Source organism: Eschrichtius robustus, chromosome 1 (genome assembly GCF_028021215.1).
Source record: "Eschrichtius robustus isolate mEscRob2 chromosome 1, mEscRob2.pri, whole genome shotgun sequence".
Taxonomy (NCBI): Eukaryota; Metazoa; Chordata; class Mammalia; order Artiodactyla; family Eschrichtiidae; genus Eschrichtius; species Eschrichtius robustus.
Window position 1 is genome coordinate 164,482,693 of NC_090824.1, and position 13,936 is coordinate 164,496,628.

At 49.7% G+C, this 13,936-nt stretch overlaps 1 protein-coding gene across 3 annotated transcripts in view; it reads right to left on the bottom strand.

Moving 5' to 3' along the window:
* Positions 1–10,691, bottom strand: part of HOMER2 (homer scaffold protein 2) — a 96,617-nt gene extending 85,926 nt beyond the window's left edge. For all 3 annotated transcript variants that reach the window (XM_068537933.1, XM_068537941.1, XM_068537928.1), the window contains exon 1: positions 10,616–10,691. In XM_068537933.1, coding sequence (XP_068394034.1) covers positions 10,616–10,620 — 5 coding nt within the window. In that variant the 5' untranslated portion in view covers positions 10,621–10,691. The remainder of the gene's footprint in view (positions 1–10,615) is intronic.
* Between the last annotated feature and the right edge of the window lie 3,245 nt (positions 10,692–13,936).

Consider the following 13,936-nt stretch of genomic DNA (forward strand, 5'->3'; position numbering starts at 1 on the left):
GCAACCCTTCATTACCATCTCTGGAATAATTTTCCTAATGCAAGTAACATTCTTCTCTTCAAAACTGAAAGTGTTCCCTCATTATGTATAGACTGAAGTCCAATTCCATGGGATACAGCATGTTTCTGCCTCCTACCCCAAGTCACCTCTTCCTCTCTGAGCCCCCTGCCTGCCACTGCCCTGGGGGTCAGGCCTCATTCTCTGGTACCAAGACTAACTGCTCCCCCCACCTCCAGCCTCATCCATGGCTGGCTCCCTGCCACCCACAGGATGAAGACCCAACCACTTGGCACAAAGGCCTTTCCTTCATGTCTATACCTTCCTGACCCCTTCTCCACACTCACCATGTACTTCACATTCTTTCTCACCTCCCTGCCCACTACTAACAGCTAACGCCCATCACGATGTGTATTTCATTTAATCCTCACAACCACACTATGACGTTGGTACTATTATCATTCCCATTTCACAGATGAGGAAACTGAAGGTCAAAGAAGGTCAGTATCTTGCTCCAAGTCATACAGCCAGCGAATGGCCAAGCCAGGCCTGAGTACAAGGTTTCTGTCCTTGACCTCCATACTCCACTGCCTCCTATGGGAAGCTCTCTCCATCTAAATGCTTCGCCTTGCTCTGCCTTTCTGTCTGCCTGGGAAACTCCTACTCATCCTTCAAGACTCAGTTCCAAGGTCATCTCCTTCGAGAAGCCTTGTCTAACTTCTTGCAGAGTTAAGCATTTCATCCTTGTCCATATTTCAATACAAGGGCTTATCTCATTGCCCTAATTAGCTGCCCACCATCCATCTGCCTCAGGAGGGCAGGGACCCTGTTCTAACAACCTCTGTCCTCCTGGAGCCTGGCCCAGAGAAGGTGCTCAAGAGCTAGGGGATGGCCATTGGTCAAAGAGTCAAGAAAGCTACAGGGTGGGCTTCTCTGGTGGCGCAGTGGTTAAGAACCCGCCTGCAAATGCAGGGGACACAGGTTCAAGCCCTGGTCAGGAAGATCCCACATGCCGCAGAGCAACTAAGCCTGTGTGCCACAACTACTGAGCCTGTGCTCTAGAGCCTGCAAGCCACAACTACTGAAGCCCACGTGCCTAGAGCCCGTGCTCTGCAACAAGAGAAGCCACTTCAATGAAAAGCTCATGCACTGCAACGAAGAGTAGCCCCCACTCGCTGCAACTATAGAAAGCCCACGTGCAGCTACAAAGACCCAATGCAGCCAAAAATAAAATTAATTTTTTTAAAATTTTTTAATTATAAAAAAGAAAGCTACTGGAGCTGATGAACAGATGAAGGGTGATGAGAAAGGAGTTCAGATCCATGTAAGTGGGTGGGAATCAGAGATATGAGCCTCTGAAACCAACTACTGTCTAGTCCACATGGCCCTGTATCCCTGGTCCCATATCCCTCCCATGTTAGTCCACTAGGTAATGTTTGGTTGATGTCCACTTCCCCACTAGACTGCAAGCATCATGGGACCATGGATGTTCATCATTGTGTTTGTTCCCAGCACCTACAACAGTGCCTGACACAAGGTAGACGGCCACGATTCCTTGAAGGAATAAGAGAATGAATATACAATGAAGGGTTCCCTAACCAGCAACACAAATCCCTAGTCTGATGCCCACAATGGGGAGAACTCCTTGGTTTTTTTGTCCACACTTGCACCTCCCCATGAAAGCAACTGGTTGGTAGACTGGCTTTCTTGTTGGGATGGGTGGGTCAGCTTCCTAACCTTCCTTGTCCACTGGCTGGTAACATTCCTCCAGCCACACGACTGGAGAGGCTTAGTGATATGAACGAGAGCTTCAGAAGGCAAACTGCATATTCTCTGGGTCACCCAATGACAGGGAGCCAACCTTGGCAGTACTCAGGACTGGCCAGCAGCTGAGGACTCGGGGAGCGCCCAAGAGGATTAAAGATGAAGAATGGACCATTTCCAACCATGTACTCCAGAAGGTACCTCAGGAGTACCTTGAGGAGTACACCTGCCAACCTCCTACCCAAAACAGAAATGATCATGATGATCACGGTGAAGTTGGCCACCACTGATGAAATATTTATGTGTGAGACGTTGTGCTAAGTGCTTTACACACATTTTTCTCATTAATCGTCTCCGTCCTTTAACAGCTGAAGACAGTGAAGCTTAGAGAGAGAAAATGACTTGTCCAAGCTCACACAGCCAACCAGGGGGGCTGGGGTCTGTACTGAGCACCCCTGAGACCTCCTGACAGGTGGCCTTCCGTGACAATGGACTCATCTTGCTGAGACAGCCAGTTTTATCTTCAGTCCACTCGGAGGGGTTAGAGAGCTCATCCTCAGACCCATGACCTGAAATCAGCCTGGATGCCGCCTCCACCGGGAGCTCCTTTTCCTGCTTTTTGGAGCCTCCTGAAACAGGCTCCATTCCTCTTCCCCAGGAGGACCTTTTCTCCATCACCCAACCCCCCGGGACAAACAACTCTCCTGTTCTCCATTTATCTGAACAACCCCAATTAAAAGCTTTCCGAATTAAAAATCCCAAAAGGGATCCAATGCCTGGGCAGCAGGGTCTACAATATTCCTCATTAATTGGATCCCTATGGACAACCCCTACCCCATAACCCACAGACAAGATTTCCCCCAGAGCACAAAGGGAGGAAGGAGGACAAAGGGCTGGCTGGGCGGTTCTGCCCCTCACTGGTGATCTGGAGCACGGCAACCAAAGAGGGACCGTCAGAGCCCCTCTGGTAGCTGGGACTCAGCCTCAACTCGTCTGGGAGGCACCTGGGTACTAAAGGGTCTCTTACTGCACAGCTCTCAAGCTAACTGCTTTGGCTGGTGGCGATGCCTCATCCTAAGCTTTTCTGCATGGGGTGAGGGGGCGCCATGGTCCCCAATTCCTCAGAAGAAGAAGAAGACGAAGACAATCAACCAGGCTTGTGAATAAAATTGTTTAAAAAGAAAAAAATCTCTAGTCGTTGACAAATGTCTAAATGTGTTCCCCACACGCGTATTTTTATTCTAACAAGCTAATTTGAAATATAATTTAAATAAATTCTACCAGAATGATACCATATGACTAACGGCACCCGGCAGCAGAACTTCTGGAGGCTTCATCATACATTCAGCAGAGGTTTCCAACCTGACACTGTTCCCACACAACGCACACCCGCTAGGACACCGGCTCCTGCTGCCAGCGCGTGCCTCCAAGCCTATAAATACGACTCGGGGGCAGCCTGCGTGAGCAATACCTGTAAGTGTAGACACAGAACACACGGGGCTTGGGGACCAGCATCTCCAAACCCATGCAGATTAGAAGCTCTTTGCCCCAATTCCTCTCGAGGCTGCTTTTTGCTTAATTTATTTTCTTGCTAGAAAAAAAAACAAAGTCTAACCCTCAAGATCCGCAAGGTCAGGACCTGGTACACCTGAGAGTTCTAATATTCTGAAAAATGCTTTTTCTCTATTGTAAATCTGTTTGGGGGCTGCTGTTCACTTTCGTCTGACAAAGGTGAAGGAAGTTTTTCTTTTCAAAGGGAAAAGGAGATCCCATCCCCACTCCATATGCCAAAAGGAAGTCTTTCTCCAAAGGTTTTAGACGCCAATGCTGGCTGAGTAACATATCACAGGATTTACCCAGGTGTTTTTTTTTAATTGCCTGACAACTGAAGCAGGGACTGAACCGTCCCTCCTGTATGTATGTCCCTGCCAATCCCCTCGCCAAGGGAAGCCTCTCTGCAGGAGGGGCCTGATGCCCACCAGACAAAGGGCTTTGCAGCAGAAGGGGCAAAGGGGTGGGCACGGGTGCTTTCTGCTTGTAGAGAGCCTTCTCCTCCAGGTCTTAAAGCAGAATTACTCTGCCCTGATATTTCCAAACAAGCAGAAACAGTTTGAGCAGCTGGGTCCTGGTCCACCAACACCCTTAGCAACAACGACGAATCCTTGGTGTTCTTACCAAGATTCACTAAGGAGCAGTGACTCACTCAAAATTACACAGTCACCACAAATTACCCAACGTTAATTGTGATCCTGGTTTCCTCTACCATTTCTTTCCTTCAGTAATTCATTTAAAGCAAACAATTGCTTTAAAAGATTATCAAAATGTCGTTTTTATTTTTTAAATTATACCCTGCCTTGTTCTAGAAAGGACTTAAGCAGGTTTGCAAAGATGTATAAAATTCGGCAAAATGACAAATCCAAGTAGGTTTGGATTTAAATGATGATGTATATTTATAGTGATTGGCATGGAAAGTTGTCCATTCAAGGTATTTCAGGTTGAAAAACTTATGTTACAAAACAGATGTATGATATGAGTCCATTTAGATAAAAATATACTTGTTTTATGTAGACATAGATCTAGACACGGAGACATATATATTCCAATACATGGAAAAGTCTGCAAAGACAGACATACGATAGCTGATGGAGGTTATCCCTGCAATGTGGGATGACAAGTAATTTTCACTTCCTCCTTTATGCTGTTATTTTTTAGTATGAACATGTAACATTTTTATTAGAAAAAAGCAAAGCTATTTACATTTTGTTAAAAAAAAAAAAGTGGTAGATGAAAAAGGGTGAAGGTAAAACAAGGGCAGGGCCATACAACTGAATGAGGAATAAAGGTAAAGGATGAGGTCTGATAAATTTGCTAAGGGGGACCACACATCTGTCTCTTAAGTTCCCCAGGAGCCATTACAGAAAAGAAACCTAGTAATTTACACAAATCATTGAGTCCATCAGACAAAAGCAAACCACCTGCTCTGCTCTGGGTCTTCCTTCAGGGCACTGTGCACAAGCAGCAAATGTGCCCTCAATTCCATTCTAAAACCTTCAAGACCAGTTGTTTCAGGACTGTTTCCAACAAGAATGATGGCATCTTCCCAAAGTGAAAGTCAACCCAAAGTGAGTATTCATTTATTCCTATTCACTCATTCATTCAGTACATATCTACTTAGTGTCTACCCCATGCCAAGTACTGTGTATTTTTCCATCTCTGACACTCAGGGTGATGTTAAGGGCTTCTAAATAATGAGGGTGATCCTACATGCTAAAGGTCTCTCTAAGCATCTCTCCATAGTGTACTGGGGCATCTTTCCTAAGTTCCCCAGATAGTTCCTCTGACACCCTATGGATTACAATAGTTTGTTGAAACTCACACATAAAGCTGGTACTTGTATATGTGGCTTATCTCCTCTTCCTCAAAACTCCACAAGGGCAGGAACTAACTAGTAGGTTTGCTCATCCCGGATCCCCAGTAGACTCTCCAATTGCCTTACAGATGAAGAGACTGAGTGAACCTCAGAAAGCTTAAAATACCCACAACAGGGGACTTCCCTGGTGGTCCAGGGGTTAGGACTACGCATTCCACTGCCATGGTCCCGGTAGGGGAACTAAGATCCCAAAGCCGCGCTGCACAGCCAAAAATAAATTAAAAAAACAAACAAAAAACCCCACAACAGGACCAAGAGAAGACAAGTTTCCTCAGTATATCTGAGAGACTGTTATCTATTTTAGTCAACACAAACCCCAAAGAAAAGTCTGTAATTTGTAGGAACTATGTAATTAGGTGTGATTCAGAGGGAGTGGAAAATGAAAGGAGAAGGAATGGTCATCAGAAGAAAGCTAATCGGTATAGATTACCAAAAGAAGGCCCACAGTGTTAGATAACCAAGATTGTTACATTGCAACATAATCTTGGCTGAACAAAACAAATGAGTGTAAACTGAAGCCAGACAGAAATACAGTAGATCTTGTTTGTAAACACTGACAAAATCATCCACAAGTCACAACAGCAGACAAGATGGCTTTTCTATTAGCCTTCTGCAGGCGGGTAAAAGGGTAATTTACAACCCCAATGCTCAGGTGAGAGCCGACAGCCTGAAAATTAACCGAAGTCAAAATAAAAGCTAAATGGCTTGCTTTAGCATTAAAAGAAAACTGCATCCAAATGTGATTTCTTTCTCTCTTGGCCCTTGCAACTCTCAATTTAGCGTGCTATATAAAAGGTAATCCAAAACTTATCACAACTTCCAGGCCAGCATCCAAGCAAGGCTGCCCACCACATTCAAGCATTAACTCAATCAAAAAGTTTATTGGGGGCCTATTAGGTGCTAGACACTGTGCTAGCTGTTGGGATTCACTGGTGAAAAACAGAAGACCCTATCCTCTCAGGACGCTATTGGGGAAGGCAGATGATAAACAAGTAGGTAGAACCCAAACGACAGCAGGTGTGCTGTGGTGAGCAATTGTGGGAACAAAGTATGGTTACTGTCAGCATGTAACAGGGGTGGTCAGGAAAGTTCCCTGAGCAGGAGATCCTGATGTCAAAATGCCAAGGATGAGAAGGAGGAAGGTATTTGCAGAGTCAGGGCAAGAACGTTCCACGCACAGGGAAGAGCAAGTTCAAAGACCCCCCCAGGCAGGGCAAGAAAAGAAAGGAGGCCAGTGTTAGCAGAAGGCAGTGAGGGATGGCCAGAGTGGCTGGGAAGGCGGGGCACAAGCCAGCTGCCTGTCAGCTGGAGGGTGTTTAAGGAAAAGAGTGATGTGACCTGATTGAAAAGCCGATCACTCGGGCTCCCATGTGGAGAATGGACTGGAGACACCCCAGAGTGGAAGCTGGGGGGACTGTTAGGAAGTTAGTCCAGGAAGGAGGCTACAGTGGCCAGGACTAGAGTAGGAGCTATGATTCTAGGGAGAGGAGAATGCACCCCAGATAATATCCCAGAAGCAGAACCCCTGGGACCCACTGACAGCCTGGATGTCAGGGGTAAGGGAGAGAAGAATCAAGGACGACTCTTACAAGTGGGTGGATGGTGGGCCCATGGACTGGGATGGGGAAGAAAGAGGGAAGGAGAGATCTGGAAGGAATATCAAGAGCTCCATGCGTGGACAAGAGCAGGAAGCCCTGAGAAAGGGCTGTGTTAGAAGTACAAACATGGGAGTCACCAGCATATAGATAGTAATTAAAGCCATGGGGGCACTTCCCTGGTGGCGCAGTGGTTTAGAATCCACCTGTCAATGCAGGGGACACTGGTTCGATCCCTGGTCTGGGAAAATCCCACATGCTGCAGAGCAACTAAGCCCGTGCACCACAACTACTGAGCCTGCACTCTAGAGCCCGCGAGCCACAACTACTGAGCCTGTGTGCCACAACTGCTGAAGCCCGAGCGCCTAGAGCCCATGCTCCGCAACAAGAGAAGCCACCGCAACGAGAAGCCAGCGCACCGCAACGAAAAGTAGCCCCTGCTCGCCACAGCTAGAGGAAGCCTGCACGCAGCAACGAAGACCCAATGCAGCCAAAAATAAATAAATAAATAAATTTATTAAAAATAAAAATTAAAAAAAGCCATGGGGGGATTGGGTTGGGATGGGATAACATTACCTAGGCAGAGAGTGTTGACAGCGAAAAGGAACCAGGACAAGTTCCTAAACAACCCCATCACACTGAGGTCAGAAAGAGGAGCAACCAGCAGCGAGACTGAAGAGGAGCCATCAGGAAGGGAAGAGGAAACCCAGGAGAGTGTGGTGGGAAGGAGGAGGGAGTGGCCATGGGGGAAGAACGCTGCTGAGAAGGGGAGGAAGACAAGGACAAGGTCATCAGTGACCCAGCAGTTCTGGTGAAGAGGTGGGGACAGAAGCCAGACTGTAGACTGTGAAGGGCTAACCAATGGTAGGTGAAGGAAATGAATGGAGACAGTGGGTTTGGACATCTCTTTTGAGATGTTTTCAGGTGAAGGGGAGCAAAGAAGTGGAAGAGAAGAAGGACAGGGATGTAAAACGAGAGACACTAAAGCTGTGCTGTCCGATATGGCGGCCACTAGCTGCTTGTGGCTATTAAACTTGAATTAAAAATCAGGTCCTCAATCGCACTAGCCACATTTCAAGTGCCCCAGAGCCATATGTGGCTGGCGGCGGCGGTACTGCACCACGCAGATACAGAATGTTTCCATCAGTGTGGAAAGTTCTACTGGACAGCACTGAACTAAAGCATGTTTGTGCACTGATGGGAAAGACCCTGGAGAGAGAGGAAGCTGAGAGAACAAGAAATGTTCCCTGACAAGGTGAACGGGGATGGGATGAATGGTCCACCAGGAGGGGTGAGCCTCTGGTAGGACAACAGGTGGGAAGGAAAACACAGGAGCAGCTGCACACGGGACTGTAGCAGGGCAGAAAGATGAGGCTTTTCCTTGGACTGTGGCTCTATTTTGTCAATGAAAAGGGAGGCAAGGTGTGCATGGGGAGGAGAGAGAGGTCTGAGAAGGGGAGAAGGTGTGAAGCAGCTTCCTTGGGGAGTGAGAACACAGACTTACTGGGGAAACCACACACTTAATGCAAACTACTTCTCAGAAGAGAAGCAGGAAATAGCAGTGAACATCTGAATGAGGAAAAGCATCTTAAGTGGGGAAGAGATAAACTCAGGGTTTTTTTTGTATTTTTCCCTTAAATCTTGGTCATGTCTAGACAGTAGAGCCATGACAAAGCTGTAGGATCACAGCAAGATTTTCTACTGGCTGCCCTTTCTTGCTTCATCCCCCTCCATCCTACTCAGCTCTCGGAAAGGATGACATTGGTTCTATTTTCGGTTAAAATGGCTCCCTCCACCCTCCTCTGTCTGAACTGCTTACCCAGTCCTCAGCTCCATCTCAACTTACAGCCATGGTTTGTACGTTCACATAAATTATAGAAGAGGTGGATATATTAAAAATGGCAGAAGTAGGTAGGAGTTACAAACCAACTGTTACCTACAAGAAGTGAGTAATAGACACTTATCAGATGATGTTAAAATTACATGAGAGGCATATTCAATGTTTAAACAAAATCTCCAAGCTACTCCTCCCTGCTTCTCTACAAACAAAAATTATTTTCTGACATTTTCTTTAAGATTTTATGAGTAAACATTTTCATTTCCACAGAACTATTTGATCTCAACCACAGAGCTTAAATATTTGTTTTTGATCATGCAAGTGTGTTGGGTTGGTTTTGTGTTGGCTGGGGGGAGGGGGGAGAGAGAGTGTTAAAATTACCCAGATCCCTTTTATCTTCCATCTTGAGACCTACATTTGCCAACTCCTTCTTCCCATACATTTTTTTTTAAAAGTATGAAATCTGAGAGCCTCAAAGCTTCCCACTGCACAAAGCAGCCCTTTCATCGCTGACCAAGAGGTCACTGGAAATGTTACAGAAAAACTAAATGTTACAGAAAAACTGTTTCCCAGCCAGGGTGCCTCTGGTACAATCACTCACACCTTCTGTATGTGTGAAATCTGGATCCGCACCAATGTCTTAAGCAAATCTCCTGGCCCCTCTCTGTCCCCACTGACCTGCTCATGTTGGTCTTGAGTTCTCACACTTCCCTTCTCAAAATTCCTCTTGGCCTCCCTCTTGTTTCCTCCAAACACTTTACAGACCACATAGATAAAATTCACTGGGTAAAATGACTCCAGAAACTTACCTGGAGTAAAGTAAGGAGTAAGGTGCAACAAAGCCACTGACCCATGAGAGCTGGGTCAGGCCACCAGGACAATCCTTCCCCTTTCCACTCCTCACCAATCCCATACAGGAAAGCAAGCTCTCTAGACCCACCCAGCAGAAGTCTTTGGGTCTTGAGAAGTGCTGTTTGAAGGCCACTAAGCTCAGCAGCAGGGGACACAGAGACTCAGGAACTCTGGCTCACTTACCCACCCCCCACTCCCAAGCCCACAGTCAGGCTGTGGCTTCCCCTCTGCCGATGCGCTCAGCGTCCTTCTACAAACACTCATCAGCTGCCTGCCCAACCTGGGAGAAATCACCCCACCACTTCAGGCCTCAGTTTCCTTATCTGTACAATGGGAATAGCAACCGTTCCCTGAGGGTGCACAGCACATCATCAATATGGGCTCACATCAGGTAAGTAGATGTAAGGAGTTAATTTTGTTATTAGCACAGCGGCTCCCTGACTCACAGCGCCTACTGCTCAGAGAGACGCCAAGGAGAAATCAATTCTGCTTTTTAAATTACTTTATATACTCAGAAGCATTAGTCACTTCGACAGAGTACTTCAACTTCTCTCCTGAGCATCAACTCAGTTGTTTCAAAGACTGAAGCCTTACCTACAAATCCTCAGTCATCTCAAAGCAGACTCAAAGTCCACTATTACTACACTGGGGATTATTATTATTTGGTGTGTTCCCTTTCCAGGAAAACTTCGATTTTCATTTTGTTTGTAATAAACCCAATCGTGCAGAAAGACTAACTGCTTCTTAGACTCCAAAACACAGGCCCTGGGGTTGATCGCGCCCGGAGAGAGGGGACCACGGAATGGCCGAAGCACGGAGGCCGGCCAGGGTGCCTGTCCCCGCCCGGTGCCCCCGCGCCCGCGCCCGGGCTGCCTGGGAGGGGAAAGGCCACGGGCGCGGAGCTGAAAGTCCGCGCCCAGGCCAGGGTGCCCCTGCCCGGTGTCCGCGCGCCGGGGCGGAGGGCGCGGAGTCAGGCGGCCTCAGGCTCTCAGGAGCCGACTGCTCGCTGGCTCCAGGGTCCCGGCGCGGGGTGTAGGGGCCGGCTCGCTCTCGGGGCTCCGAGCCCGGGGGACGCGAGCCGCGGCCCCGCAGCCCCTCTTGGGGCTGCGCGCGGGGCGCGCGCGGCGCGGTCTCACTCACCCCATCTCCGGCGCTGCTCCGGCTGCCGCTCCGACGGGGCCTCTCGTGTTCGCTCTCCGCCCGCTCTGCAGCCGCTCCCCGCGCGGCACATGCGGCAGCCCGTGCGCGCCCGGCTCAGCCCCGGCGCCGCTCCATTCCGCGGGGCTGCGCGCCTGCCGCCGCCGCCGCCGCCACCAGGCGCGAGCGGGCGGGCGGGCGGGCGGGCGGGCGGGGTCTTGGTCGCCGGGGGCTGGGCGGCCGCGCTCGGGCGGTATTCGCCCCGCCCCGCTCCCGCCGCCCGGCTCCTTACGTAACCTCTTGGCCCCCGGGGCCCGGCGCGCAGCCTAGGGGCGGGGGGCGCGGCCGTGTGTGCGGCGTCCCCCCGGCGCCGCCCCGCGGTCGCCACCCGCCTCCTGAGCACCCCCCCTTCCCTTTGAGATTCGGCATTGGCGTGCCCCCGCCCCACGCCCACCCGGGGGCTTGGCGCAGTGCCGCGAGCAAGCATCCAGCCTGCGGGATTGAGAGTCCCGCTCGCAGCTGGAGGGGACTTGGGGCGACCCTTAGTTTGCAGATGCTGGAACGAGGCCCCAGGAGAGGAAGTGATTTGCCCAAGGTCACACATTCAGGTCTGAGCTCAAGGTCTTCAGAATCTGTGATGGGCACGGCTATGTCCCTCCTTATAGCCCCCTTACATCTTGCCATCCACCGCCAGGTGGGTGGCTCAGGGTACCCCCACCATGAAATTCTGGAAGCCAGCGGGGCAGGGAGGATCCTACACCCGCAGCAGGTGTTCTGGGCTCTTCCCTGGGTAAAGATGGGATGGGGGCTTAATCAACTCGGCTTAGAGCAAGGGAAATGGAGATGGCAAAAGTGGAGCTTAAAGAAGGGCAGTCTCTTAATCTCCTTTCCACGTATCAGGTCCGGATCCCCCACTAAAGGCCGGCACTGGGACTAACCTAATCTTCATCCCCCCTCTGGGCCTTTCGCAGGACCATTTTCTGCTGAGAACATACTGCCCACATGAGCCTGGGCAGGATTTTTTTTTTACTCAGGACAGTAAAAAAGTCAAGGAACAAGCATATGGAGCAGGGCCACCACCCCAACCCCACCCTCATGTCTCCTGGGACCACAACTTTACCTGCTAACCCTCAGCGTCTCCTCATGTGGCTAGTGACTCCCTGCGAGTAATTTTCTCAATTACAAATCAGATCATACCACTCTTCTTAAAATGCTCCAGTGGTTTCCTTCCCACCGCCCTTGGGATGAAGACAAGATACTGGAACATGGCTATAAGGCCCTGCCGCATTGTAAACCCATTGCCCTCTCCAGCCTTTTCTCCTCTTATTCTCTCCCCTTGCTTTCTGCACTCCAGCCGGCCATCCTCCCATCAGCCCATGCTATTCTGTCAGTCTGGGAAGAGTTTGTCCTCTCTTGTCTCTGACACCCCAGCCCCTTTGCCTAGTCCTTTCCTACTCATTTTCAGATCTCAGTTGAACTGTCACTTCCTTGTGGAACCTTTACCTAATGCCCCAGACAAGACTGTGAACTCCTGTACTTTTTCTTCATTGAAGTTATTGTTTGTAATTTATATTTGTGAAATTATTTAGTATGTCTCCCAGGCACATCTGCACACTCTATGAAGCCCATATCTTTTTGCCCATCATTGTCTCTCCAGTGCCTAGAACTGTACCTGAAAGTCCTCCATAAATATTTGTTGAATGAATGAATTAGCAAATAGGCCTGGCCACAGATACACAGAATTGGCCAGGGTCTGTAAGCACAGGTAAGTCTGTTTAGAGCCAGGACTGGATAAGCATTTGGTCCTGGAGGAAACTTATCACAAGCTGAATTCCAAAGGACAGGTGAAGCTGGTTAGGGGTGCGGGTTTCCGGCAGTGTCAAAGGGAGAAGTCAGCAGAAGGCGGATGAATGGCAGAAGCAGGCTCAGCTGGAATAGAAGTACCAGAAGATAGATTCACAGTGCATTGGGCCAAGTAGTATCCCAAACCCTGAATTGGAGTTTCCTTTCTCTCCACTGATGGAAAGGGCACACCCAAGTTACCTTGGGAAGACGTAGTGAGGCCAAACAGGTGGAGCTGGTGAATCACTTGGGCTGCTTCACACAGTCAGCGGAAAACAGGGCAATGCTAGAGGTGTGAGCCCAGGTGAGGTTAAATCCTCCATGATTAAAGGGGCTCTCACTCTGGGCAAAGGCTTCCCTACAGGCAGAGGAAAGGGTGGATCAGACAAGATTTGGAAATGGATGCCCCTCTTTTCCTCCAATCTCGGGCTGCCGTCCCTGTGGGGAGTGGCCTCCTCTCCTTCAACCCCAACTCCAGGCCTAGGTCGGGTCCTGCCTCTCAGGAGCTTTCCCAGACACCCAGAGCCTTGTCTAAGCTTCCGGTCCTTGTCAGTAGTATTCCACTATCCTGGAATCTTCCCTAGAGAGAGGCCACTTAATTTCCCTATCAGTACCTCCTCCCACCATTGAAGCCAATACAGTCACCCTTTTTCTGTGGAAAATCTCCCGTCAACCTGGTCTTCGTGGCCCCAGTTGTCAAGGGAAATGATTGGTGAAGTCTCTCCTATCAAGAGGCCCGCAGTCAAGGGGAGAGATTCCATGCTGGCTGGAGGTTGAGGCGAGGCCGAGGAGACTCTTTTTAGGGCAAGAGATTTGAGGATCCTTTTATGTTGAGCAAGAGGAGCCAGTGAGCGGGGACAAGACTGAAGATGTGAGAAGGAAGCGGAGGTCCTGGGGAAACCGGGAGAGGATGCGGTCCAGGCCCAGGGGGAGGCGTTGGCCTTGGAGGTGGGAGAAGGGTCTAGAGGGGAAGGTGAGAGAGGTGGAGGGAACACTTGCCTGGTGGGCTCCTTTTTCTAATGGAAGCAAGGACACCTACTGAACGTGCATGAGAGAGAGGAGGTGGGGTAGAAGCCAACTTTGAAACAACAGCCTTGGGAAAATAAAAACTGGCATTTGGATAGACCCAGAGTTGGGAATGAGCAGGGCAGAGATGTCCCCAGAAGTCTGAGAGGCCAGACCTTGACCAGCACAACCTCAGGGACCTGGAAATCCTGCCACTCTGTGTGGGCAGCAGAGGCTCCAGAATCTGATCGCCCGGCATGAATAGTTGGTCTGAGGGACATTCTGCGCTCTAACGGGGGCAAATGGAGTAACCGTGGATGGCTCACCAGAGAGAGCTATACAAGCCTGTGAAACTAAGGAAACAGGGAGCGGCTCCACCTGTACCCTTCCTCTGTATTGCCAGCAAATCTCCCAAGCACCCGGGGCAGATAAGCACTGTGCACCCCCTGTGCCTAGGAGGGTAACATTCCACATCTC